Raw genomic sequence first — 27,954 nt, forward strand, 5'->3', positions numbered from 1 at the left:
CGTTTTAGACTTTTTCAGGATGAAGTCTCAGACTTATTTGTTTACCCCTCATCCAGCCGGCTGTAGCGATACCTCCAACATGAAGTTTGTTTTTTAAACAACCAAAAATAAAAACAAAACAACTGAATATGTCTGAAGTTATTATAGTCTCGTGGTTTGAGTTTGCATTTAAAGTAATTTCATTTTTTCCGTTTTGTTATTCCCGATCAGTTTTTCCTCCTTTGTAATTGTCTGTCCTGCCTTCACTGGGTTTACCTGTGTTGAAATAATCTCCCCAGTGTCTAATTAGCAACCCCCCTCCTGTGAGCACGCCCGTGTTCCTCCCAGTGCACAGACTGTTTTTGTAGTTTCCAGACGTCTCCTGGCGCTGCTTGTTTTTCACTACTACTGTTTTTTTCTCTTTCTTTCTTCTTTAAATGTGACCAGAATTTTAAAAAATTGCACTATAATCAATTAGAGCTAAAACTAGTGATTGAGACCACTCATAGATGTCATAGATCAATAGAAGGTCATTAGCTCAGAGTTACTTTGAGTTACTTTGGGATCTGGATTTTTTTTTTCCAATGACCAACAGGATTAAGGTGCTAACATATGTACTCTTCCACAAAACATAGATGAGTCCCCCCACCAGGACAAGACCTGCCTGTACATCTGCATCTAAAGGTCAAAGGTCAAACAATCCAGTTTTGATGTAACCAATGCATTTAAAATATACACATTTTAACTCCACATTTCTTAACTCCAGCTGGCTTCTGTTGTCTCAAAGTTGAGATACTCTACCTTATCAAATTTCTGACTTTCAGGTGTTTCTCATCTTCCTGCTTCCCCCTCTTGTCTCCTCATCATCAGCAGCCTCAGTTAACTTATATTTTTTACTGTAAAATAAGCACAGATCACAGGAGTTTTAAGTCACTGAAATGAGTGAACTACAGGTTGCAAAACACTCAAAGGTTGACCTTACTTATCATCTCTACCAGCTAATGTGACTTAGCTTGTAGAGATGATAAAGTGACAGTCTGACCTATCAGATCCCCCGAGATGAAAACCAAGCTCAACATAAGGAGTGTGATCTATTTTTAGGATGAATGATGTCCTTGTTCAAATCATTGAACACTCATAAATCTTTATCAAGCAGACACAGAAGGAGAGATTAAAACAGAGCTCCATTTATCTCGTGCAACCTCTGAATTCAGTCCCGTGAGGCCACTGAGGACTTCATGGTGGGACTGTACGAGTCGATTTGATTGGCGCTTCACAAGGACAGAGAGAAACTCAAAGTCAGCACTCGACTTGAGTGTGATGCATCCAGCAGGTAGATGTTTTCCTGAGTAATCAGCATCATCTCTGCAGCTCATTGACTCCTCGGCTGCTTTAGGAGACTCTCTGATGTGGGTTTGCTGCTGTGGCTTTTTTTAAGCTAATTAAAAAATGTTCCATAATTAGCTTAAATGAATCTGATTAGTTTGACTAATTATCTCATTTTGTTTGCTCAATCAGGGAGTGAGTAAACACACAAAGTAAATGAATCAGAAAAGTCAAACCGGGCCTGTGATTGAGTCGGTGACTGAAGACCTCTTTGTTTTTACAGTAACTAAATGCTAGCTAACATTAGCTTAGACACTACCTAATGGTCATTTATTAATGGTCATCAACAAATAATAGGCCTTTAACACAGCACAAACTCTACATAAAGGCCTAAAAAACAATCACTCATGAGGCTTTAGATAAGGCTTATGTGTGCTTTTGGTAGCAATAAAAGGTACACATGCTAAGGTTAGCCTGCTAGCTAATACGTTGAGTTTTAGCTCAATTTGTCAGCAGGTAAGCTAATAAAAGCACCAGCCAAAGGAAGGAAGTTTTATCCACAAATACTGTAAAAGTTGATCAGAACTCCCAGATCTGAAAAGTGAAGCTAACACGACAATGTTTAAACATGGTTTTTAAATTTGGTTTTTACTAATGGTGATATCAGTAGTCGCTAAAAGACTTTTAGTTATGTTAAGGTATTGCAGGTACGTGACTACTAACAATGTTAATGTTAACTTGTGCATGATTTTGGATGTGTGACAGTCATGGTGATAATAAAGCCCAGGCACACGGGCCTAGAGACTAAAGACTAAAGTCCTACTCGTGCAGTGGGACTTTAGTCGTGCAGATCTACAGACTGGTCATTGACCCCACTGGCAGCCATTTGTCACTAGGGATAAATTTCACCAGGTGGTTGGCAGAAACTTCCTTGTGATTGCTTTGATTGCTAAAATATTGCTGTGGCCCTAGTTTGACTGGAAGCGACAAACTTGTGTAGAAACACCGTCCAGCTACTGTCCAATCTGTAGTGAAACTGAAAATACTGAAGATAAGAAATCTGAACCCTGATTCATCCATCGAGTGATTGGGTAAATAAGACTAGAAGTACCAGTCCATCTACTAATCTGTCCATGGTTTATTCTCATGAAGCTGTCTGGCCAAATAATTTGGCCCTCAGGGAAAACTACAGTAAATGTCAGCAAGGGGGATCATGGGAACAAATCTGACCTTGACCAACACTAATGTCCCTTTATGGTTGTTGTATTTTCTTAGTGATGGAGTTTTCTTCTTCTTCTTCTTTTACTTGGAAAAAGTCTTACCTGCAAAGTCTTTTATATGTAATTAAATACATTTCAGCTGTGGTAACCGTTACAGCAGAGGGATAATACCGTCCTCGTTGGATACAAATTCCCAGAGCTTTTAGCTAACATAGCTGGTGAAAGTCAAGTTGTTGATCATATTTGATGTGCAGCTTAGCAGCACAGCAAGATCCACATCAACATGTTTGAACGTCAACAAAGCCATCAGCTGTCACATTGCTGCGGTTATACGTGGGAGCACCCAAGCACACACACACATGCACAGATACACACCATGCGCCAGTACATCCAGGGGTCAGGATTTCCCCAGTGAAACACCGGGTTCTGCCTGATCAGCAAATCCCAAATGACGGCCTGGATATCTTTTTCCTGTCTCCAGCTGCTGGGCCGTCCTCGGTGGGGGAGGATGGAGGGAAAGGGGGAGGTGCTGGAGGTGAAAGCCATCACTCCCAACATGGTTTTCTGTCAGGATCGCTGCAAATGCCTGTAAATCTCACCTTCTGTCAGCTTTGAGAAGCAGTGTTGAGGTCAGCAGGGAGTCTCCTGGGAGACGGAGCATTCAGGAAAATTAATCCATATTTCAGCATGCTTCCCAGATGAATCAATAAGGGCCGAATGCATTTTCCAAAGTCATGAATAAAGGTGAAGCCCAGTGCTCTAACCAATGGTGAAGGTAGGAGGAGAAGATGTCTTTGTAGATGATAAAGACAGGAAGTGACCCGATTGATCAGTTACTTCATCAGTAAATTGTTGGGTATTATTCCGAATACACAGTGAGAAACCCAAATCACACTTTTCTGTAAAATAAACAGTTAAAGATTAGACTAAACATGCACTTAATGTTTTCAAAGATTAGACCCTCAGACAACAGCCAGTGGACTCATCTCTGTGTAATGGACTCGGGTGTGAGAAAGAATGTGAGACTTTCTGTTTAAATTCAACCCATATTTCCATTACTGTTGTAATTCAAAATCAACATCATCTCCAAAGTGGCGTCTACTGATCACTAGCATCCATAAACAGACTCGTTGTACAGAAAAAGCCTGACAGACATGTCACAGGAAGTAGAGAAAAGCTAAAGTTAGCCAGCTAGCTAAGCTGTTAGCTTTATCTACTAAAGTGTATCTGATAAAATGGAAATTAAAATGATAAAATGGAAATTAAAATTAAAATGGAAATTAGCCAGCTAGCCAAGCTAACAGCTTAGCTAGCTGGCTAATTGACTAATGTGTATCTGATAAAATGGAAATTTGACCCTCAGTGAAAAGCTATGATCAGCATTAGCATGATGTTCAGTTCATCAAGAGATCGCTTTTTGGATGAAACCCTGAGCTGTATTTCTTCTGGCTAATGTTAGCTAACACTAGCTAGCCTGACAATACAGATAAATGAAAAGCTAGCTAACAAACCAAATACAAAGCATGTGACTGGATGAGGTTAGCTAATCTCTATGAAAACCTGCTCTGGAAAACAAAATCCATTTGTAAGTCAAAGTTTCAGGTTATTAACTCAAAATTTTAACTTAACTGTGACTTCATCACGTGCTTTATTGACGTTATACAGATAATCTGGTTATCATGTATGCAGGTCTTCCATTTACTCGTACAGCGTACAATACATACAATATATGATCATGAAACACATCACGGACAACAACAAAACAGGCCACAGCTTTAATGTAACAGTTGTCTTCATTAGTTTACTCTAATTAATTTACCTGGCTTCAAAACCAGGGCCCAACCAGCTGGAGGGTGTTGGGTTCAAACAGCTCATGTCTGCTCACAGGATCACAAGTGGGATCGGCTCCAGCGTCTGTGACTGAACTGGTTCAGAAAATGGATGATTGGATAATTTAACTGTTTGATAAATCAAATCTGATCAATCTGAACTGAAGTGAGTGTCTAATAATAAACTCACCCAAAACTGAAGTGAACTGAAGGCATTTTGTATGATTGGAGTATAACTATCCATCCGACACATTTCAGTATCTGCAGTGGCTTTTTTGAGCTTTAAAACTAAAGGATTTTACCTTGTAGCTGTACTCTACTCCTTTAGTTGGGTCATTGTTTGATTCTGGCCTTGTGACACTTTATTTATCGCATATGTCAAACGCTCTATAAGCTGTCACTAGACCATTTTCTCAAAAGTGCCTCTTCTTAGTAAGAGTAACTTGTTTTTTCAGTTTTGTAAAATTTCATTTCCAAAACAGAAGTTACAGATATTGAAGTCCTAAAACTCCCCGTAACATTTAAGTGAGTCAAAGAACTGCAGCTGTCAGCCAGCAGTGAACACCACGCTCGCTCCGCTCTATAGCAGCACGTCAATGATGTTCGACTGTTTGCAGACGTCTTCCCACAGATCCTCTCATCTCGTCCTTGTGACTGCAGTCATTACCGCCAGTCCTGCTGCTGTCCTTTCCCACCAGTGTTTGCATATTACTGAGCAAATTAACTGCCAGAATTGCGTCGTCGGCACTCTTTATTGAATCTCGTTGGCAAATTGGATGTTAGGAAACCTCAGGGGTGGTGTCAGCACCGGGCATAGCTGAGGATCCGCCGGGCCGACACAGGGAAGGTGGATTAACGGAGAGAGTGGAGTTTAGGTGGGATGACCTCATAACCTGCCACATAACCTCTAATAACAGTAAACCATTCGTCCACATAAACAGATAAACGAATTAAATCTGAACTTTAGGTTTTAGCTGTTTCAATTTTAGTCACAAAACTGAAGGGAACTGAAGGCATTTTGTATGATTGGAGTATAACTATCCATCCTTTTACTTTTGGACACATTTCAGTATCTGAAGTGGCTTTTTTGAGCTTTAAAACTAAAGGATTTTACCTTGTAGCTGTACTCTACTCCTTTAGTTGGGTCATTGTTTGATTCTGACACTTTATTTATCGCATATGTCAAACGCTCTATAAGCTGTTCCAGCCACCAGACCATTTTCTCAAAAGTGACTCTTCTTAGTGTTAATCTCCATCATTTTACCGATTCCTGCAGAGCCACCAGGTCCAGTCCCCTCTCATCAGTCACTCGTGACCTTATCACAAAGAAAATGGATGGAAAGTTTTCTCTATCAGGAAACTCTTGATTGCCAATCACAGCACAGATTGGACGGCATGCTTCACTGATTTGTCCAACAGGAAGCAAATGGAGCTTCCAGGAGCGTTACACCACCTCACCTCATACACACAGACTAATAGTGAGGCTGGAGGTGTTGGTGTCACCTCAGGGTGTATTTATGTCACTTCCTCCTGTGGAAACACTGCTGGCTGTCCCAGAAACAGGACTTTATAGCTAGATGCTTACTTTTGCCACTACTCTCACTGGAACATCAGAAAGCAGGATAAAAATCTGGTATTTCAAAGTCTGTTGTTATGGGTCAGACCTCCTGAGGAAGCCACCTGGTGTGGATATCGATGGACTAGACTGGACTCATTTCATTCACTTGAGCTGGACTTTCTGTCTGTGTGGAGCTGTGGATGATTGAAATGGTAAAGACTGTGTCTCTTCTATTGATTTATCTGTTTAGCTCTTGCCCAACTCAAGACCTGGACTCTTGTTAAACCCGTCAAAGCCATGTGGTCACTCCCGAACCTGTCACGTCTTCTTTGGCGGACTTTTTACCTGCGGATTCAGTCGGACTGTTTGATTTCCGCCCGGCTCCACTCGACATGTCGCCTCTAATGGGCATCGACGGCGCTCTGTGTGCCTTATTGAACAAACTATTTGAAGACGAATAGGAAGCCGGTTGTGTTGCAGATCTGTATCTGTCGGATCATATCGCGTTAACATCGATCTGGTTGCGCTCGCTCCAGGATTATCTCTGTCCTCTGGATAACTTTGAGGAGAAACGCTCCAGTTTAATTCAGAGGACAGGAATGCAGGAAGGAAACGCTGTGAAGAGTCGGAGAAACGTGTGACAGCCACATGTGCAAGCGCTCAACTATCACTGGTGGTGGTCAGAGGGCCCGGTGGCGCCAGTGTCCGGCAGCCTCGCCTCTGTCAGTGCGCCCCAGGGTGGCTGTGGCTACAATGTAGCTGCCATCACCAGTGTGTGAATGGGTGGATGACTGGATATGTAAAGCGCTTTGGGGTCCTTAGGGACCAGTAAAGCGCTATACAAATACAGGCCATTTACCATTTCTTCCAGGTCAATTCGATAAAGCTCTTCAGGCTGTTTGGCTGTGAAATATTGATGCTGTTATGATTGCGAAGCACTTCAGAAACTTCTCCGAGTTGTCGACACCGGCTAATGGCAACACAAGAGGCCATGAATGATTCAAGACTCAGGAATGGAAGGGTGGAGGACTGGGAAAGAATCTAAACGGTGGAGCAATCGATGGCTTTTTGAGCTCCACGCCTACATTTATGTAAACATGTACAGTAAAGGATCCCTCCCCCAAATATCCAAATCCATATCTTCCTCGAGATACTAGTCTTACCAGTTAATTAACTCTGCAGTGGCCAAACAAATTCACTAACAATTTAACCCCACAGAAAAACGGATACAGTTTCCTTTAATCTCATTTTCAACCATTTTTGTGCAACATCGAGTTAACCCGACTTATCTGTCAGTTGAGCTGCTTCATCTTCGTCTGCCTCGAAGCTTCTTTCCTGCACTTATTTTTAGATTTGAACCATTTTACATCAATGACCCTGATGAAATACTGCAGTAAATACTTGATTTGATTAGGCTACAGTAAGTTAAAAACCAAGAAGCCTTTATTTGGACGAATTATGCAAATGATAACATGTTCCAGAGGTTCTTGTTATCAGTGGATCTGTCCCGTGGCTGCTGTGAAGCTCTTGGATGAGTTGCTTTGAAATGACCCCATCACACCCGGGCTGAGAAAGAACAAAATAATCTTTTGCAGAGCTGATGGTGGCGAGTAATGGGCGCTCTGGATAAATGTTAATTGGCTGCCTTCCTGCGGCTGAGTTTGCTCAGCGCAGTTCGGGGTCGTATATCATAGCTGGGCGGTTAACTCCAGTCTACCTGGAAACCAGCCACAGTGTGCTCGACTCTACAGGAGCATTTAAATAGCCATTTGTACGTGTGCATCCAATTAATTTGAGCTCTGGAAGCTAAATATAAGTGTACGAGTAGCCGTACGAGCTTTTTAAAATGCAGCATTAGACCGTGGAAAACTGAATATTTAGGTGGTAGGGCACAGAATGAGAATTAGGGGATTCATCAAGTGGAAATGACAATAAATAGTTTATGCTCTCATTTTATTATAGAGGACAACTAATATGTTTTTATTAAGGCTGAAACAGGAGCTACTGAACTGCAAAGAGAGTTTTTCTTTCCTGTTTTAAAGCTCATCCTGATGTATTTAGCGTTCGTGTCATTAGTCACACAAATGAAGGAGGATTTAACTCTTATAATTACTAAATTTCCTCCAGTTAGCTGAATGTGTTTGATGTTTTTTACTGCACAGGGGGCTCTATTTCATCCACTGACCCACCTTCACCCCTGCCTGTCTTTGTGCCTCCCTCCCCCTCACCTCCAACCAGTCGCAGCAGATGGCCCCGCCCCTCCCTGAGCCTGGTTCTGTTGGAGGTTTCTTCCTGTAAAAAGAGTTTTTCCTTCCCATTGTTAAGTTTGTACTCATAGGAGGTCCTATGATTGCTGAGGTTTGTCTGTATTATCTTGGGGTCTTACAATATTAAGCGCCTTGAATTGATTTGTTGTTGTGATTTGGTGCTATATAAAAAAAAATGAATTGATTTTGGGCCTTTATTCTGTTGTTCAGAGGCTGGAATATGAAGCCTCAAACACTAAAATACTTCTGTTACTCTGTCCTCCAAATGTGAGTCATTCCCCATAGACTCCAATGTTAAAATGTCCCAGCCTGCTGCAAAAACAGATTAGACTCTATGGACAGTTTAACACCTGTACAGGTGGTGATGCATTTCTGTTAAGGGTGTGGCTCCTTTGATTGACAGCCCAGTGTGTTTCTGTTGCATCCAGTCATACTCCACAGTAGAAGATACTCTCCTCTACTGTTGCGACTTGATCAGATGCTGGTATCTTGTTTTTCCCTGCCTTGGTTTTAGGCCTCACCTCTGCTAATTTAAACTACTCCACCTCTGAGTCACATTTGGTGTTTTTAGAACAGTTACCTGTCAATAATATGCCAAAGAAGCTTTGGTGATCAACCTGTTGTGACTTAGCAGCTCTGTTTGTTTTTGTGTTTGTTGCTCACCATCTTAGTTTGTAGTGTAGCTTGCTAATTAGCTAGCTAGCATTAGCTGATAGCCTAGCTCGTCACCTTCTTGGTTTTAGGCCTCACCTCTGCTAATTTAAACTACTGCACCTCTGAGTCACATTTGGTGTTTTTAGAACAGTTACCTGTCAATAATATGCCAAAGAAGTTTTGGTGATCAACCTGTTGTGACTTAGCAGCTCTGTTTGTTTTTGTGTTTGTTGCTCACCATCTTGGTTCGTAGTGTAGCTTGCTAATTAGCTAGCTAGCGTTAGCTGATAGCCTAGCTCGTCACCTTCTTATCTCAGTTTGTTCATTTCTTGCTCCAGAAAACCAAACCAGCTGCTGTTTTATACACTCTGTACTCTCTGTACTTCGTCCTCTGGCTTTCATGAAGCTTCCTGATATTTAAAGTCAGATTACTGCAGCTGGTAAGTTTCCCTCCTGGCAGTGGCCCATGTACCACAGCTGAGAAGGCTTTGCTCCATTTCCTCTGTTTTCTAACTTTAATGTTACTGGTGACTAATCGAGGGCACTGGTGACTCCTATTGTGGATGTTTGTGGATAGTACGTTTTTGTTTTTAAAGTGTAATTTATATTGTTTGTTTGTTTGTTTGTTTGTTTTTTTTGGGGGGGGGGGGTTCATTCAGTTTCAGGGGTAGCAATCATTAACCAAGACATACAAGTCTTTTATGTAATTTTGTCCTTTTTTCTATTGTTTTATTCTTATTGTTATTGCTTATTTGTTTATTGATTCATAGGGATTACTTCAGGCTATGATTTTGCTGTTTCCACTGCAGTAATTGATTCATGCAGCTTGTTTAGAGTTCACAAAGAGTCAGACCTTTTAACACCATCATGTAAACATCACTTGGTGACCTCTGTGCAGCTGTTTACAGTCAGCTGTTACTCATTTACTGTGCATGTTGAAGTGTTCAGCTCTCTAATGGTGACTCACATCCTGCTGACTCACAGGTTCAACATAACAATCACATGAGTGAATAAAAATCTGCATTAGTGTTTGCATGCAGGACCAGGCTGGGGTCTTTACTGACGATGATCAATGATGCTGCTGCAAAGCTGTATTTTTAATAATCATGTGACCACCAGCCAGCGCGTACTCCAGCACAAGGTGAACAAATGTGATAACAGCCTCGCTTTACTTATTACACTACAGGTCCGAGAGGTGATTTATCACCCTGGATGCTGCTGACTGAGTGCTTTGCTTAAGGGCATTGAAAATTGATGCCACCTGTTAGCATGCTAACTGGCGTCATGATAAATACGCTTGAATTTGTTTAATTAATTGTCGTTTCCACCTTAAAACCAAAACTGGCTGATCTGTCTGCGGCGCTGCCCCCAGGCTCTTAAATCCAGCATCATGTCGAACTCTGCTCTCATATTGTTTATCCTGTTCTTGGCTGTTCATATTAAACAGTTATTATTGTACGATATTATCGTATCAGGTCAGGGTGTGTAAAGGAAATCCCCATGAGCCAACAGCTCAGACTGGAGCCGGCTCTAAAAACTCAGCTTCGCTCAGTTTTTTCTACTTCTGGTGCTGTATGATGTCATAGAGAGGGGATATGCCTAATATGGGCATCTCAGGCACAGAAGTCCCACCAACCTGCTGTTCCAATGTGTTGTTTAGGGGCAGCCAATCAGAGGACATTTTTCTTAAAGGCAGAGGAGCTAAGCTATCTTTCTGGAGCTGGACTGAGCAGAATAGGTCTCCTTTAATTGTGCTGCTTCACTTATGCTTTTGTAGTTATTATATTTTAATGTAATGTCCTTTAGATCAGCTCCTATAGTTTTCAAATGTGCTGCATAAATACAGGTGACTTAAACTGACTTTGTTGGTTTGTCCATTGAAATTAACGGCAATATTTTTTCCAAACCAAACCCTTTTTTTAAAGCGCCGTGTGCAGATTTCACCGTAGCAGTGGGAGGTTGTCAGTGAGCCTGCTGGCTTCACAATTATCTCACAATTTGTTTAGTTTAAAGGAAAATTCTGCTGTTTTTCTGATGCTGTGTGGTTAGCGGGCCTGCTCGGTGGAGATTAGTCTCAACTCAGCCAGTTCTGAACGACTCATCTGCCAGGCACACATTCATTATGCAACCGAGAGCCTGCAGTACATTCGCTGACGTTAAACCGATCAGCACGAGCAGCAGGATGAACGCTCCTGCCCGGTTCAATTAAAAAGGCGGAACGGAAAGAAATGAATTTTGCTAGATATGTGCTGTAATTTAGCCTCATTTAAATGAAACTGTGCATGCAGTCAAATGAAAACAGGAATAAACAAAAAAATCTGATGTGTCCTAATAAAATGTTTGTTTAGTATCTACACTGTTGGCTGATCACTGCAGCGTGCTTTCTGTATGTTTATGTCACATTGCTAAACACTACTGTATAATTCTGTGTAAATAATCATTCTGTACAATACAGTAATTTTTAATCTACAACTGTTTATAACCTGCAGAGTTCACATTTCTGTATAGTTTTTCATATTTATATCCTGTTCATAGCCTGTACATACTTATAGTTATAGCATATTCATAACATACTTCATACGTGTACATTATAACATACCATAATAGACCCATTTCTGTAATATACTCACATATCTATATTATTGCTAATATATATTTGTAATATATCTATATCATGGCTAAAGCACTTCTGGATGGATGCAAACTGCATTTCGTTGCCTTGTACCTGTGACGTGTGCAATGACAATAAAGTTGAATTCTATTCTATTCTATTCTAAATAAGACTGTATGTTTTTTCACTTTTAGACTTCATGTTACAGTAAGCAGTTCCAGACCTCCAGTGTTCCTGCTTTTTAATCGTAGTGGTCTCGGTTTAGATGTGTTAAAACATCAAATATTCTCCGTTTGACTTTATATTTTCATTGCCTTGTGATTTCCATCTTTACGTCTTCGTTCCAGTTACAGCTTTAAGTTTTAGTTTGTGTTCAGATGTGTCTCGTTCCCCCTGAAGACTTGATGTGTCCTAAAGGTTCAGTCAGTTCTTCTCTCGTCGTGTGCAACCACAGATTCATGACAACAAATTTAATGAGGATGTTTTTGTTGGGTTTTTTTTAGTCTTTATCCTGCAGTTACTCCTGCAGGTTTGAGTAAATGTGATATAAGCACATTATAATATAATTTACCCCCCCCTGCAACTAATACAGTCAACCTTCTGTATAATTAACTCATGTTCATGTGACTCGTTTACCTGTTAAATCTAAATAATTTAAGAAAAACATTTGTTTTTAGTTCTCCTTCTGCGCCTCATGTGCATAAATTAAAGGGAGATGTAGCCCCCTCTAGTGGTGACAGTAGGACTGTGCAGTTTTCTTCCTGCACTCTGTAGTGTTTGTGCGTCCTGCACATGAGTGTCGTGCATTATTGTAACTGAATGTTTTTCCTCTTGTGTGTCTGCAGGTTTTTAATCGTTCTGGGCTGTTTGATTCTGGCCATACTGACCACATTCAAGGAACACGAGAACGTGTCGGCACACTGGCTGGTCATACTGGTGAGATTTCATTTCTTCATTTATGTTTGTATCAGTTTTTTTATATTGTTCCACTAAACAGAAGCTTTTTTAATGTGCATCATCAGACGCATGTTTCACTCAAATCAGCAAATTTGACCTTTAAAAAAATGTCAAATTCAGGGGTCGCAGAGGGCTGGAGCATAAAATCTGGTACTTGTATCTCACATTTAAATAAACTAAACTCAGCTGATATAAATACTTCACTGTTTTAAAAAATGAATAGTGTAAAATGCAGATACACAAACATTAAAAGGACTGAAATAGGACTGATAGTAATGAGCAGCTGTAAAACATGAGTGAGTAAATCAACAAATGGTTAGAGGACATTTTTTTAAAAAGTACAAAATAATAAATATATTAGATTAAAGCAGGAAAATGTTGATTTAATAAAAGAACTGCCAGAAAATTTACAAGAAAATCTCCAAAAATGAAGCGTCCGAAGGAAAAATGTACAAAATAAAATTGAAATCCAATTTTTGGTTGAAATCATTCCCACCTGGACAGTTTCAGTTTGCCCTTCTGAACAAATCAGAGCTTATTTGGACAAAACAACACTTCAAATATTAAATTTTCTCTCTTTTTAATCTCGTTTGTTGCTCCACGACCGAGAGAGCAGACGTGGAGTGGGTCCAAAACAGGATGTAACAACAAACAAGAGGCAGTAAAACTGAAAGATTTCACTGAATTTGAATCGTTATTGATGTAGCATGCAGCTCGTATCTGAGCGAGCTGTGAATGGGTTTTTGACCTTGTGCAGGAGACGTTCGCCATCTTCATCTTTGGAGCCGAGTTCGCGCTGAGGATCTGGGCGGCCGGTTGCTGCTGTCGCTATAAAGGATGGAGGGGCAGGCTGAAGTTCGCTCGCAAACCCCTGTGCATTTTAGGTAAGGTCATTAAAGGTTTCTGAGCATTAAACACGGAAATCTGCTGCTGAACATCCTGTTTGGTGAACGATGTGTTACTGGGAGCTCGTCAGTAAGGAAGGCTTACGACACGTCTACAGGAGGTTTCGGATACAAGTAAATCAGAGGCAGGAAACTCCAAGCCTAAGTGTGTCCTGCAGGTTTTAGATCTCACCCTTCATTAGCAGGCCTCTGGAGAACTTCAGGACATGTTGTGGAAGTAATTTAGCCATTTAGATCAGCTGTGTTGGATCAAGGACACATCTAAAACCTGCAGGGCCTCGAGACCTGGAGTTCCTCACCCCTGAAATTAATAACGTAGAGTTTGTTTCCGTCATTTTCTGGCACCTGTAAATGTCAACTTCGACTTTCAGTGAGATCTGCAGGAGTGTTTCAGTTAGACCGTACAGAGTGTAAAGGTGGACGCAGCTACTGTGACGTAAATCTTTACATAGCAGCAAGATGTGCTCTGTCATAATGTGTTTTTCTGCAAAGCTTTTTCTTTTACGTTTTCTGGTTTTAATGACAGCAGCTCTGCAGATGAAGATGAAGCGAGTCTCACTATTTTGCAGACTTCTCTGCAGTTTTGGGAAAACTGCTTTTGGATGATGATGATGAGTTTTCGATTTCCTGCAGCTGCCTTGACCTATAAACACAGAAATAGTTTTCCAGGACAAAATTACAGCTTGTGATGCCATGAAAGGCTTTTTTTTAAAGTCACCAACCTTTAAAATCTGATCCAGGCTCTAAAAGCTTTAGACGGCTCCTCTGTTCAACCATCCAGCTTGGTGTAATAACCATCGAGTGGTTACCGAGTGAGTCTGTGTGCAGTAACACGGTGCACACAGGGAATATGTTAATAATACCCTCCAAATATGTTACAGCTAATATAATGTCCTGTGCGGCACTTTGAAGGAGGAAGCATCCACATTAATCCTCCTTGTGTGTTAAAACCATTAAACGTATTAGGAGCGTCTCATCGGCGTCTTTATGTTCGGCTCTTGTTAGGAACTCGTCGTCCCACAAACACGACTGAATCAGCGTGTCGGGTCAGTCTCATTAACCGTGTGAAGAAAGCTTTTCCCCGACAGTCTTTTACTCGAGGTTTTGTCTGCTGTGTTTTCGCCTCAGACATCTTCGTGCTGATTGCCTCGGTGCCGGTGGTGGCGGTGCGTAACCAGGGAAATGTGCTGGCCACGTCCCTGCGCAGCCTGCGCTTCCTGCAGATCCTGCGGATGCTGCGCATGGACCGGAGAGGAGGGACGTGGAAGCTGCTGGGCTCCGCCATCTACGCCCACAGTAAGGTAGGCGTGGACCCGAGCACACTTCCTGCTGACGTGTGAGCATTTTAAAGGAAGTTGCTGGAAAATATAATTATGGAAATGTGCACTTCTCTGGACGGAGACGACTGAAAGTGCTTGAAGTATCGAGTAAAGTGTGGTGAAGATGTAAAGAAACTAAACTGGAAGCGATTAGAAAGTTTATGGGAGTCTGCAGGAAGTGACTCAGTTTTGAAGGCAGCCTCAAGTGGACATTAGAGGAACTGCGGCTGTTGGCTTCATTTCTCAGACCTGGAATCTGCTGCTCAGCTGTGAATGTGTAAATAATGAATTAGTCTTTTGTTGGATTTAAAATAAAATAAAAATCAGCTTCTTTCAAATATTTTCCTGTTTTCTGCAGGAGCTGATCACAGCCTGGTACATCGGCTTCCTGTCTCTCATCTTGGCATCCTTCCTTGTCTACCTGGTGGAAAAGGACGACGCCTCTGTGAGCATGTCTGACCAGGAGAACCCCACGGCCCAGCCCAAAGAGCAGGACTTTGACACCTACGCTGATGCGCTTTGGTGGGGGCTGGTACGTGCATTTAAAAAAAAGAAGCTCCAAGTTTACGACTAACGTGCATATTGTTGAAATTTTGTTGCTGGAAACAAAAAATCCTGTCTTGAATTCTGCAAATTATTTGTCTGGAAATGATTCTGGCAGCTTCGAGGTGAGAGTAGGTTTGGCTGCAGCTCGGTGGACAGATGGTGCCAGGCCAAATCATCAACTGCTAATATTTTGGCTTTAAATCAAATCTGGGATTTCTGCCAAGAGGACAGGAAAAGAATCAGGTTTTAGTTTCTAGTAATGTGCCGGTGGAAAGCCGGAGGGTTTCCGGTGAATCCCGTTTGAAAGCTCGCAGAGCTCTGAGCTTTAATGAGAGCCTCTGGCAAGGGAAGCACCGATGCCTCATTAAAGCGACCGTCCTTCAACCAGAGAGGCCAAAAGTTCACGCTCCGTGACAGCGAGCATCTGCGCCGCCAGAATGTCCTTCAACAAGATGTTCCACTGTCACCGCCTGCTTTTCAGGGCGACCCTCTGACCCTGGGAAACACTGAAGAGCCCTTTAACGGATCGATATGAAGGTCACAGAGAGAGACGAGTCTCCACGGAAACATTACTGCTAAAACGAGGACGCCAAGGCTGTTGTGTCGAATTTTAGTGATTTAATTTAAAAGATTTATCTTCCTCGTGTTTTTCAGATCACACTGACCACCATCGGCTACGGGGACAAAACCCCAAAGACCTGGGCTGGGAGGCTGCTAGCCGGCACCTTCGCTCTGATCGGAGTGTCCTTCTTCGCTTTGCCTGCAGTGAGTGCGCTCTGCTGATGGTGCAGGGTTTCGTTTAAGTCCGAATAAATCAATCAATACATTCTCATGTTAGGAAATCTGTCCTGCTTATTTCAGTATCAGAAAACAGTCAGTTGTCATCCAGCATCAGTTAGTGCCGTGATATCAACCACTGGTGTCACTCGTTTATACACCAGGCGTCCTCTGGTCCCGGGTTATGATGTGTCACTCTCTAACTTCTTACTGTGCAGGGTTATTGTTAACCCTTTAAAACCGGTCAGAGCAGCACGCTCTGTTTTGCGCAACTATTTTTAAATCCCGGTAGCTCTGCAACCACGTGAGCTAGCGCAATAATTTTTTTTGCATATGAAACCGGAGGAGTTGTACTTACATCTTATGCCATCAGCTTGTCCTCGGTCACAGTTTCCTTCCACATATAGCTTTGCAAAAACTGCATAAAAAGCACTTGCAGCAACAAAAACATAATATTCCAGAAACACGCTTTGCCGATCCGATCAGCTGTTTGTAACACTTCCTACGTTGGAATAGACGTAAGCGCGAACTATCGCATGTCCGCCATTACCTGCCCGAAACCGGAAGTGATGTCATTTTCGCGGAAATGTAGTTTTTTACCATATAGTCTCATGAGCCTATACTGGTGTTTTTAAAAGTTATGTTTGACTTCATGACTTTCTGTGTGGTTTCTGGGATGCTTAGGACTCATATTGCACTGCTGGAAATAGTTTATTTTGATGCATATGCTGCTTTTTGATTTGCACTATAATATTTATTTTCGTTTTTCCTGCAGTGTATAAAAATTGGTGTATTTCAAAAATAAAACTATGAAGACACTCAAAATAAATTTCCTGTGGTGGGAAACTATTTTGTGCAACTTTTTTGTATTTACAGTTTTGAGGGATAAGCCTCTTAAATTTCTCTAACTAGAAATATATGTTAAAAAAACAAAAAACGATTTTCAATTTTTTTGTAGTTTATTGAACTTTTTTGCAATTTATGTAATTACTATGCACTTAATGCAGACATATTATTAAAATTTAGGCTATAACAGTTGTATTGATGTATAGCAACTTGAAATGCTCCCAAAAATGGCTCCACAGCATGTAAACATATACTATAAGCTCTGGTGGACTTGGTTCTATGGTAGGTTTTAAAGGGTTAATAAAGAGCCTTATTTACACCCACAGTTTACCGACACTCGACCAAGTGAAAGCAGGTCTCAGTGGGACTCGAACCCGAGCCTCCACATTCTGGAAGCATCAGCGAACATGTGGGTAAAACATGTTCCCACTGAAGGTTATCAGCTGTGATCAGTCCCATGGATACAGCTAGCAGAGCACCGCCCTGCACCTCCTTAATGACCAGGAGGTCATGTGTTTGCATGTATGTGTAAAACATCTGCTCGCGTTGGTCGATGCAGACAAAGGAGGACTTTTGAGCCAAGCTGTGACCTTTTGCTAACCCTCACCAAGATAAAGGCGAGGCGTTAACATTTTGCTCGGCACTGGCGTCCCGCAGCACGACAGGAGCACTGAGCGACGTGTTTTCTGTTTTTATGGCTGCAGGGTATTCTGGGCTCGGGCCTGGCTCTGAAGGTCCAGGAGCAGCACAGACAGAAGCACTTTGAGAAGCGCAGACATCCGGCTGCAGGCCTCATCCAGGTGAGACGCTACCCGACGGCATCTACATCTTTCTGCGTGGTCCAGCTGAGACTTTCTATGTTTCTGGACTCAGTTAAGCTGAGCGCTGTTATAACTTCTGGTTGATCTCCTGTCTTCCCATCTCAAGTCTGCCTGGAGATATTATTCCACCAATCCAATCAGGGAAGACCTTATTGCCACATGGAGGTTTTACGAAACGGTCATCTCTCTTCCCTGTTTCAGGTGAGTACCACTAAACATAAGTTACTTTTAAGTTACCTTAAGTTTGTAAACAACATAAAATATGTTGTTTTTTGTTTGGATCTGCAGATTTAACACTAAGTTGATTGACCTGCAGAGTTTTACTCTTAATTTCTTTGAGTAAGAAGCAAAAAAACTCAAATTAAAATTTTCATTAAAGATTAAACATAAAAGACGAATCAGCAGTTTGCACTATTCTGGAACATCAACCAAGAAAAATGCACTCGTTGTGCTTTGGTAATCCTCTTCTGACTTTTAGTCTTTGTCAAAGGATATTTAAATCCTACGTTACATGCAAATACCTGGTTTTGATCCTTTCCTCTCTCCCCGCCCACAGGAAGGACACCTTGGAGGTCATGGCGAGGTAGGTTACCGTTTGGTGTCCATGCAGAGACACAGTTAGTCACACAGAGCTGTGCCTAAAGTAAATGCTTTCTGACGGGGCTTTAATTAGCCCCACATGCTGGAGAGACTAATGAACATTTCCTAGAATATCTCACCCCGCGCGCCTTTAAATAGCTTCCTGTATTAATTCACCAGTCGGATAAATCTCGGGGCTAATGGCCGCGGGACGCATGAATTTTGAACGCCCACGCGTCCCTCTGCCTCCACATCAGCTGCTTTAATGACATTTAAGCTGAGAGGTTTCTGTGGAAACCTATTAGCGAGTCCATTAGTTGTGTTTCAATTATGAGTGACAGTTTAGATCTTGTAATTAGGGGCTCAGAAGAGGTCTGTGGCTTTGACTTTTCATTTTTCTCCGTCCTACTGAGCGACGTTAATGAGTCTCCACATCAAAAAGTGTTGTGAAACTCTGACTGAGGCTTTCGGTTTGAGGAGGAGATGTGTCACCGCGGTTATCGACATATAATGATGTAATGAGGTAATTTAATCAAAGTCCTGCAAAAGACACGGAAGCAGCACAGACTGACTGAGTGGCATTAGCACATGTGAAGTCAGTGACACCTGTCTGCTCACCCGTTAGTCATAGTCACCTTGGTCTTGGTTGTTTGCATATGGACACAGTATAAAAACAGATCACCCAGTGCACAGGTGAAAAGGTCTCGCCTGCTTTGCACTCGATCCTACCCAAGGCCTCAGTCACGCAGGCATAGAGACCACTCTGCAACCACCATCAACCTCTGGTCACTGGGTTTCTGGAAGATGGTGAAATTGGCTGCAAAGGCTGCTGCACCAAAAACTTCCTTGAGATTGTTTTGGTTGCTGCATCTGCTTGTGTTTTGCATGCAGTTCTGGTTTTTGGTGCACTTCCATGCAGAATACAAGCAGATGCAGCAATGTGACTTTTCAAAGTAGTTGTAGCAGTACTCACAACTTTTACTTTGAAGGCGAACATTGTCTGTTTGAGTTTAACCAATCAGCAAGTCGTTGGCGAGTGTTTGCAGACAAGTCTGCAGCTTTCATGCAAACAATGGCTGAGTGCTAGCAACCAAAGCAATCACAGGGACGTTTTCCAAGCAGCACCCTGTGTGCAACTTCAACTAATGACAGCCAGCAACCTCCAGAAGCCTCTCACTGACCGGTCAGCCTTTCACTGACCGGTCAGTGAAAGGCTGACCGGTCAGTGAAAGGCTGACCGGTCAGTGAAAGGCTGACCGGTCAGTGAAAGGCTGACCGGTCAGTGAAAGGCTGACCAGGGGATACACCTTTCCCCCGAGGACTGGTGGCTCCAAAGGGGGGGGGGGGACCAAGTTCACTGTGATTGATGCCCAGTGTTGGGGAGTAACGGAATACATGTACCGCCGTTACGTATTTAAAATACAAAATATGAGTAACTGTATTCCGTTACAGTTACCGTTTAAAAAGGTGGTATTTAGAATACAGTTACTTTGTTGAAATAAATGGATTACACGGCGGTACTTCCCTGTTTCATATTGTGGCGGGTCAGGACTGTTTGGGTTTTGTTTGACAGCTACGTTCTGTTGTTCCAGGCGGCAGCGTTACGGTTGCAATGTTACAGGGTGACGCTCTCTCTCTGCGTGTTTCCTGGGTGAGAGAGGCCTTGTTGTTGTTGTTGTGCTAAGCTAACAGGCAGAATGCTACAGGTATAGCTCTAAAGAATGTAGCATCATAGGCAGTGTAGTCCGTGCTGCAGGGAGAATGGACTGCCATACACGTTATGTGTCTGTGAGCGAGGGAGGGAGAAAAAGGAAAAGTACGAGCAGTCATCGAGCAAAAACGGGAGCTGGAAGCATGTAAATATAATAATAACCACTGCAGCCAAGAAGAGAGCCTGACGAGCCCAGTTGTAAGTAAGCTATTAAGACTCGACTGTACACCGTGTTCGTGTTTTCCTCCGAAACAATAAGTTCCGTTGGAGCAGCCTTTCAACGCCTCTCTCTGTCTCTGCTAGCAAAGTTGATCCAGACAACAAAGTAAAGCTAGTTTTCAGCTACGAGCCGACACAGAACCCACCGTATTAGTCAGAGGTCCCTTTACTACGGTTCGGAGCCGCGGACCTTCAGTAACAGTAATAAATCACAGCAATAGTACATTCATGTAGTTGTAAACAGCATGATAATATATTAAGTAATCCAAAGTATTCAGAATACGTTACTGTCATTGAGTAATGTAACGGAATACGTTACAGAATACATTTTGGGGCATGTAATCTGTATTCTGTAATGGAATACATTTTAAAAGTAACCTTCCCAACACTGTTGATGTCTAACTGTGTTTATACTTTTGTAATTGTGCTTAATATAGTCAACATGTTAGCTAGGACTTATACATTAGCATTAAAATGTTCAGAAGTGGAAATGAGAGCCAGTTTGAGTTGAATACACACACACATATCTAGAGGACATAATCAGCTAAAAGTTTGATTTCTTAAACTTAGGAAAAACTTTGCTCTTTGATGTCATCTTCCACTGCTGACAAACACATGTCAGAGCCATTATATGAAATGTGCTGTAGTCTTGCTAAACCTGCCAATTGCATCAGCTCGGGTCAGCAGAGGTGGCGTTACAGGCTCATTACAGCGCGGCGTTCTGCTCCGACGCCTCCCGGCCTCCGTGTCCAACACGCTGGATTAAGTTACTGCTGCTAAAAGCTGAAACGGCTCTGATGCACGGGCTGGTAGAGCAGAGCAGAGAGGTCGGGTCACCTGTTCTTAATGGCGTCTGTTTTACAGGCTGAACCGGAGGGTTGCATTACAACGATTACAGTCATTTTGCTTTTATTTGTAGTATTAAGCGGGGACATAATTCAGATGAGACGGAGATGTGGAGGGAGAACAAGAGTGGAAAGAAACGAGGGCGCAGACGCTGAGTGATGAAGTCAAACGGAGTGAAAAGAGTTTTAAGAGCCTTTTAGGATCAGCGGCTGGGAAATTAGCACTCTGACATTATCTTGTTGCGCTGAGCGAAGAGGTGGCCGGCGGCCAGAAACTACAACAGTGCGACGATGTCGGACAAGAGGCCGATAAGCTACTTAGTGTGTGTGTGTGTGTGTGTGTGCAGAGATATTAGACCTTTTTATCTGAGTTTCCAGTGTTACTGTGTGGCCTTTTTAATACAACACTGACACAAAGTTATATCCCATCTGTGTGTGTGTTTCAGAGTGAAGTCAGTTTCATCTTCAGACCTCAGAAACTCACAGTCTGCATGAACACTGCTTTTTTTGTTAGCACTTGGAAGTAACTAAGTACATTTACTTAAATATCTATCAGTTTCAGCAGATGCATGATTCTCCTCCACCATAGTTCAGCTGTAAACTACATCTTTTATGTGACATCTATGTGAACAAAGAACCTTTTTAACAATTTTAGTTTAAGTCAAAGGACTCATCAGTGTCAGATATTCACTATTAAAATGTTTACATAACAAATATAAAACTCTAGTGTACACATGTGCTTTAAGTATTTACGACTGTCCCACGATGCACTCTTTTTCTTGCCCTGTGACAGCTGACATTAGCTGCACTGTGCCTGCAGCTTTAGCTTTAGCTTTACTGATTCCAGAGGCAGCAGAAACAAACACAAAGCAAATCTTTGAGTTCTACCATCAGCCTGAATAATCTCAAAGTCCACGAAAAGAAAAGGGTCAATAAATCCATCAAACTCAGAAACAGACAGGGAATAAACGGGAATGACAACAACAACGAACGGGAAAGGCAGAGCTTTAATGCTCACACAGGAAATGGATATGGGAGGGTGACGAGACAAACAAATGTAAACAACAAAGTAAGGAAGTAAAGAGTTTTGTGTTCAGAGACATTTAATTGACGCAGTAGATTAATAAAAAACAAGTATCAGAGACTGATCAAGAGAATGGTAACAGAAAAACCTCACACATGAAAAACGAACATGTGTCGGACACTCTGCTTATTTTGAGCTGTTAAAATCAGTAGTTTCACTTTTACCTCCAAGTAAAACGATTCCCACCCCTGTAACCTGGTGTATTCCCTTTGTTATCCTAACAACCAGGAAATAAGATCCATATTTGCAATAACTGAAATTATCTTTTAATATCGTCCCGCAGCTTTGTGCAGGTATCATGAACCAACATGTGTGTCTTGGGAAGCCAGAGCTGTGGGAGATAAGGAGCATCGTTTCTTTCGCCTGCTGCGCTGCCTCATTTACACAGATCCACGGGATAATCACGTCCCATTTTCTGCTCTTTATTCGGCCGAGGAGCAGTCAGAAAGAGCTTCTCTCTTCCTTTACAGCTTCCTATTCTGCGGCCTCTCAGCGCCGTAATCTGCCGTCCCTATTCTGCCTCGAGGCCACATAGAGGCTCATATTGTGTGTCTGCTGTGGGAGCAAAGTCGCTGAGAACGCTCCACGTTTCACAGGCCTTGTTTGGGCTGTTGTCGGCTCCGGTTACCCCGCCTCTCTCCCTCTTCCAAGGCACAGGAGTCTTATTTTACCCAGGGAGCTCTCGTCTTTGTGCTGCCAAATATTGTCAGCCATTGGACAGTAAAGGAGACCAATCTCCTCTCAGTTCTTTGAGTCTTCCTTCTGCCAGGAGAGCTGCATTGTTACGTTGCAGCAGCAGACCAGGAGAACTTATATTACACAAAAATCACAACAAAACTGATTGTGCAAAGAATTTCATTAGCATGCACTTGGCGACAGTGGGAAGGAAGAACTCCCTTTTATAGGAAGAAACTTCTAGCACATCTTCAAACCTCCAGACTTAGTCAGGTTCAGCCATCTCCCGAGTAAAGTTTGGGGTGTGGGGGAAAATGAAGAGAACAGGAATCGAGTGATGATCAGAAAAATTATATTAGTATTTAAAGTTTAGAAGAATGTGGCTTTAATCTGAATATCGAGATTTCTTTTCATCTCCATAAAGCAGACAAAGTGATCAAAAAGCTTTGCATTGCAACGTTTGTGCTAAAAGGGGATCACTGGGTTTCTTCCAACGTCTCTATAATTTCTACCATCTTGACATTACCTTTCATAAAGATAAATATCATCATTGCTCCTCACTACAGTGGCTCTTTCATCCCTTATAGCGATATTCTCAGTGCCTAAACTTTTGGCTGCTTTGCTTCTTGAATGTTCTTCGGTGTCTGATCACCCCCAGCTGGGTGATGTGTAAGACTTGACTTGCTGGTGTTTGGTACTCTATGGTCGTGTCCAAATTCATGGGCTGCATCCTCCTGAGGACCCGGCCTTCGCGGTCCACGTGGGCCGGGTCCTCAGAAGGTCGGGTAGGCCGGAAGTAAACGGCTGTAAAATTGGACGGTCTAGCCTTCTGATTAGCGTCACCGCTGTCTCGGTGGAGTTTAATAAACTCGCCGTCTGCTCCTTGCTGTCTAAAATATAACAGGACACTGACGTAAATTCTCGACTGTCTCACACTTCTGTTTAATCAGTTTGACGTTTAGTCAGCTGTGTAAAAACCAAGGAGGAACCCACCCGATGGATTAATAAAGTTTTATTTTATCTAATCTAATAACTTTAATCTCAGCCAAACCGATTTACTCACGAACAAACAAAACACTGAAAAAAGCCCAACAATAACATTTTTAGGTTGTCTAAGTGACTTATATATTACGTTTAACCCGAGCAGCGAAAGTCTGCGGTGATCTGAAAATGATGTACTGGGAGTTGTGCCGTTCTCGGCCGCATCAGTAACCCTCGAGCTCCCGGCAAGCTATCGAGCTGGTGGGTAGCAGATGCTCCGAAAACGTCGAAGCACTTTTGCAAATATGCGATATCTTGATAAACCGAGCAGATATTTGATGTTTACACAGCTACTTTCTCGCCTGAAAATATGTTAAAAGTTTGTTTTGTGACCCAGAAAGATTAGTATGAGTAATTTTAAAACTTAGTAGCGGCCGCCATTGTTGGAAACTGGAGTTTGGCTGGGCCGCGCTATGAATTCTGGGATATGGTAGGCCACGAAGGACACACCCGACCCATCCTTCAAATTCGGGGAAAAGGAGGACGCATTTGTCGGCTGCATTCGGAGGAGTCTACGAATTTGGACAGCCTTCGGCGCGTCGCTGTGACGTAATCGGTCTACAAATGCAGCCTCAGGAGGAAGCAGCCCATGAATTTGGACACGACATTCATCACATGCTTTCTCTTGGTCCATACTGTATTGTTTTCTCGTTTGTCCCTCTTCAGCCAGAAACTGAGTTTACTCGAGCGTGTTCGCCTTCCTAATTCAAGACCGTCCGTGGTGGCAGTAAAGAAGCTGACGGGAAACGCAGACTCCATCGAGGAGAGTCCCTCCAAGGAGCCCAAACCTGGTGGCTTCACTAACCGGGAACGCTTCCGCACTGCCTTCCGAATGAAGGCCAACACACTCCGCCAGAGCTCTGAAGGTTTGAAACCAAAGAAGCACGGATTTGTTTTCCATATTGGTCTAATCCTTTTTTTACTAACGCAAAATCCGTAATGTGTTTTTCTCTCAGATGCCGGAGGTGTGGCAGATCCAGCCTTAGAGGAACGGGGTTTCCCCCCTGACATCCTCCTGGAGGAGATGATCCCTACGCTGAAACTGGTCATCAGGGCAGTCAGGTTAGGGTCAAGAACTGGGCTCTGTGGTCCTTTAAAGTCAGAATCAGAAACTTTATTGTCATTGTCACAGGTACAACGAAATTAAGAATGGTCCCCGATCATTGCATCATCCCTAACAATATCAAAATAGATAGAATACTTAAAATACTAATAAGACGTAACAGTAAAACATTCACATACATGCTTCAGACCGTGCATAGATTAACACAAGAGTGGCGTGATGGACATTTTTTTGTAGCATTCAGATGTGTTATTGCAGTTGGATAACAGCTGTGTTTGAGTCTATTAGTCCTTGCGCTGATTGCCCTGTACCGTCTGCCTGAGGGCAACAGTTCAAACAGGGAGTGGCCAGGATGTGAGGCGTCTTTTATGATGTTTTGGGCCTTTTTAAAACAGTGGATGTTGTGTAGAACTTCCAGTGTGGGGAGAGGGCAGCCAGTGATCTTTTGGGCGGTGTTAATGATCCCTTGGAGTGCTTTCCTCTGAGCCCCTGTGCAGCTAGTGTACCAAATGCGTATGCAGTAGGTTAGAACACTCTCAATGGTGGCTCTGTAGAAGGACACCAGCAGTCTCTGTGTGATGTTATTCCTCCTGAGGATGGTCCTCAGTCATCGTGTATTACTACATTTAGACCCAATCAATTAAAGAGTATAAATTGATACTGATAAGAAGAGACAAATGTCCTATACTGTGATGCGCAGATGGGTGTTATGAACAAGGAAATGTTTTCTGGTTTCCCAGTTGCTTTGTCTTCAGTCAGTGATGTAGACTGACTGTATCAGGACTTTATGACATCACTGTTGGATTGGAGAAAGGAAAATGTTACGAAGTCTCATAAAACCCTGGACAGGTCATCAGTGACCTGCTGGCTGTAAAACACTTAACTGTAGTCACATGGATTAGCTAGCTAGCTAGATTAGCTCCAAACTTACAGACTGGTCAGTTCTTTTTCACCTGCTAAACAAACTGACAGGACAGAAAACAGAACTTTGTAGTAACGAATTCAAAATGTTTATTTACACCTTAAAATATCAACAACTTTTGGTTTCTGCACAGTATGATAGTACGATTGGTCCTCGCTGTATGTGCTGTCTGAAAGCTCAACACAGTGAGCTATGCCAACCACAGAGTGTGGCAGAACTCACACATGCTGACAGTGCATTGGTAAATCTATAGGCCACACAGCTGACATAATGCAGGAATTCAATCTAGTGCAAGGGCCTGCGAGATGAGTGATTAACCCTGTGAAAGTGCTGCTTCCTTCCACTCCATTATATCAGTGTTGAATGGATTTCTGAATAGGATGCTCAGATCTGGAGGGTTTTAGTTTCAGGACCCAAGACTTTCTGCCAAACACTGGAGCTCGTGCAGCAGCAGTAGCTGACTCTAGGAGGAGATCTGTAGGACAAAAACCGGAGCTCAGTGGGCGGCGGTGATGCAGGACTGAAAGATGCTGGGCGTACTATAATGCACCGGACAGAAAATGTCACGCACGGTTTCTGTGAAGGGGGCATTAATTACACATAACTGACAGATGTTTCCTCTGTAACCGTCAGTTTGTGGAGTCCTGTTGTGAAGCTGTTACGTGTTAGCAGCTCCAAATCTGCTGTCATAAAGCTCTTAGAGGTAAAGAGGTGTCACATTTAGTTGCTGGAAGAAAGAAATGGTGTATTGTTTTGTTTATTCATCAACTTGTCAAGCATACTGCTCCGAACTGTTATTGTGACGAGGAAGAAGAACCTTAAGGTAAAGACCAAAAGAAATGGCTCTTTAATACATGAGGACTCATTTGGATCCAGGAGGTTGTAGTGTTGTTTTTTGGCATTTGAAGGATCCAAAAAGGATCCACTTTAAAGGCTTTCTGGAAATACCTACCTTACTCACAGCTCCAGCTTGACACTGCAGTGATGCTTCACAGATTTTTGCAGATGCCACTTGGAAATAGTATAAAAATCATGATGAGTAAGCAGTAAAGGTGCAACGATACTCGTATCGATATTGAACCGTTCGATACAGTGCTTTCGGTTCGGTACGCATATGTATCGAACAATACAACATTTTTAATTTATTTTATCAACTTTCCTTCTGACGATGCTGTCTGTGTTCAGCGCTCAGTGGATCTGCGCTCGACAGTGCAGCCTAGGCGGAGTAGTCGAACGCAGATTCACTGGGCGCAGCACAAGCTAGCAGACAGAAGCTAAGCTCCTTGCAACATGGCAAATTGAACCTCCCCCACCCTGATTCAGATCTGGCGTTTGGAACTATTTTGGTCTTCATGTGACGTATGACCCTGAAGGTAAGCGCGTCATGGACTAAAGTAAAACAGTATGTCGGATGTGCCACGCAATGCTCAATTACATTGGTGGGAACTACTGCGTTAGCGCAGTTAGCTCGCGCAGTTAGCTCGCGCAGTTAGCTCGTTAGCTCGAGCGCAGTTAGCTCGAGCGCAGTTAGCTCGAGCGCAGTTAGCTCGAGCGCAGTTAGCTCGAGCGCAGTTAGCTCGAGCGCAGTTAGCTCGAGCGCAGTTAGCTCGAGCGCAGTTAGCTCGAGCATACGCCCCGTGCTTGGGGCCGTCCAGCCCCACGCACGGGGCGATCCGCGGTAGCTCGTTAACGGAGATTTGCCGTGTTGTGGCGTTAACGTCATTTCAGATTAACGCTGACAGCACTAGTGAGAACACAACGAATATGACTGCACATTTACTCTGACATCATCCTAGTGCAAAGACAAGTGGAAGCAGACAAAAACAACAAGCACGCATGCTACAAACTTTACCCGAGTCATTTAGACAGCCGTTAGCACATGATTCTCCTTATGGGGACCTGATATGTTTAATATGCTGCTGAGAATATAGCCCAGAAGAAGCGTATAGTATAGCTTTTATTTTGGAAAGAGCCATTTCTCTGTAATAAACTATTTTCCAAAGATGAGTGATTTCTCGATCAGATAGATTTATTATTATATTACTTTGTTGTTTCAGCAACATTCAATTTAAAAACTGTACTTTTGAGTTAAAATATATATTTATAATTTTAATAAATCACAAATTTAAAAAGGCATGAACATTTTTTGTATCGAAAAAATATCGAACCGTGACACCAAAGTATCGAACCGAACCGTGAA

The 27,954-nt window shown here is 42.6% G+C and overlaps 1 protein-coding gene across 1 annotated transcript in view; it reads left to right on the forward strand.

Moving 5' to 3' along the window:
• Positions 1-27,954, forward strand: part of kcnq3 (potassium voltage-gated channel, KQT-like subfamily, member 3) — a 118,112-nt gene that overhangs the window by 78,257 nt on the left and 11,901 nt on the right. Inside the window, exons 3-12 of the mRNA XM_087831232.1 lie at positions 12,290-12,380; positions 13,159-13,285; positions 14,435-14,607; positions 14,984-15,157; positions 15,826-15,936; positions 17,499-17,594; positions 17,722-17,816; positions 18,172-18,198; positions 24,436-24,635; positions 24,726-24,831. Coding sequence (XP_087687358.1) covers positions 12,290-12,380; positions 13,159-13,285; positions 14,435-14,607; positions 14,984-15,157; positions 15,826-15,936; positions 17,499-17,594; positions 17,722-17,816; positions 18,172-18,198; positions 24,436-24,635; positions 24,726-24,831 — 1,200 coding nt within the window. The remainder of the gene's footprint in view (positions 1-12,289; positions 12,381-13,158; positions 13,286-14,434; positions 14,608-14,983; positions 15,158-15,825; positions 15,937-17,498; positions 17,595-17,721; positions 17,817-18,171; positions 18,199-24,435; positions 24,636-24,725; positions 24,832-27,954) is intronic.

Source organism: Neolamprologus brichardi, chromosome 18 (assembly GCF_056152115.1).
Source record: "Neolamprologus brichardi isolate AB-2024 chromosome 18, ASM5615211v1, whole genome shotgun sequence".
Lineage (NCBI taxonomy): Eukaryota > Metazoa > Chordata > Actinopteri > Cichliformes > Cichlidae > Neolamprologus > Neolamprologus brichardi.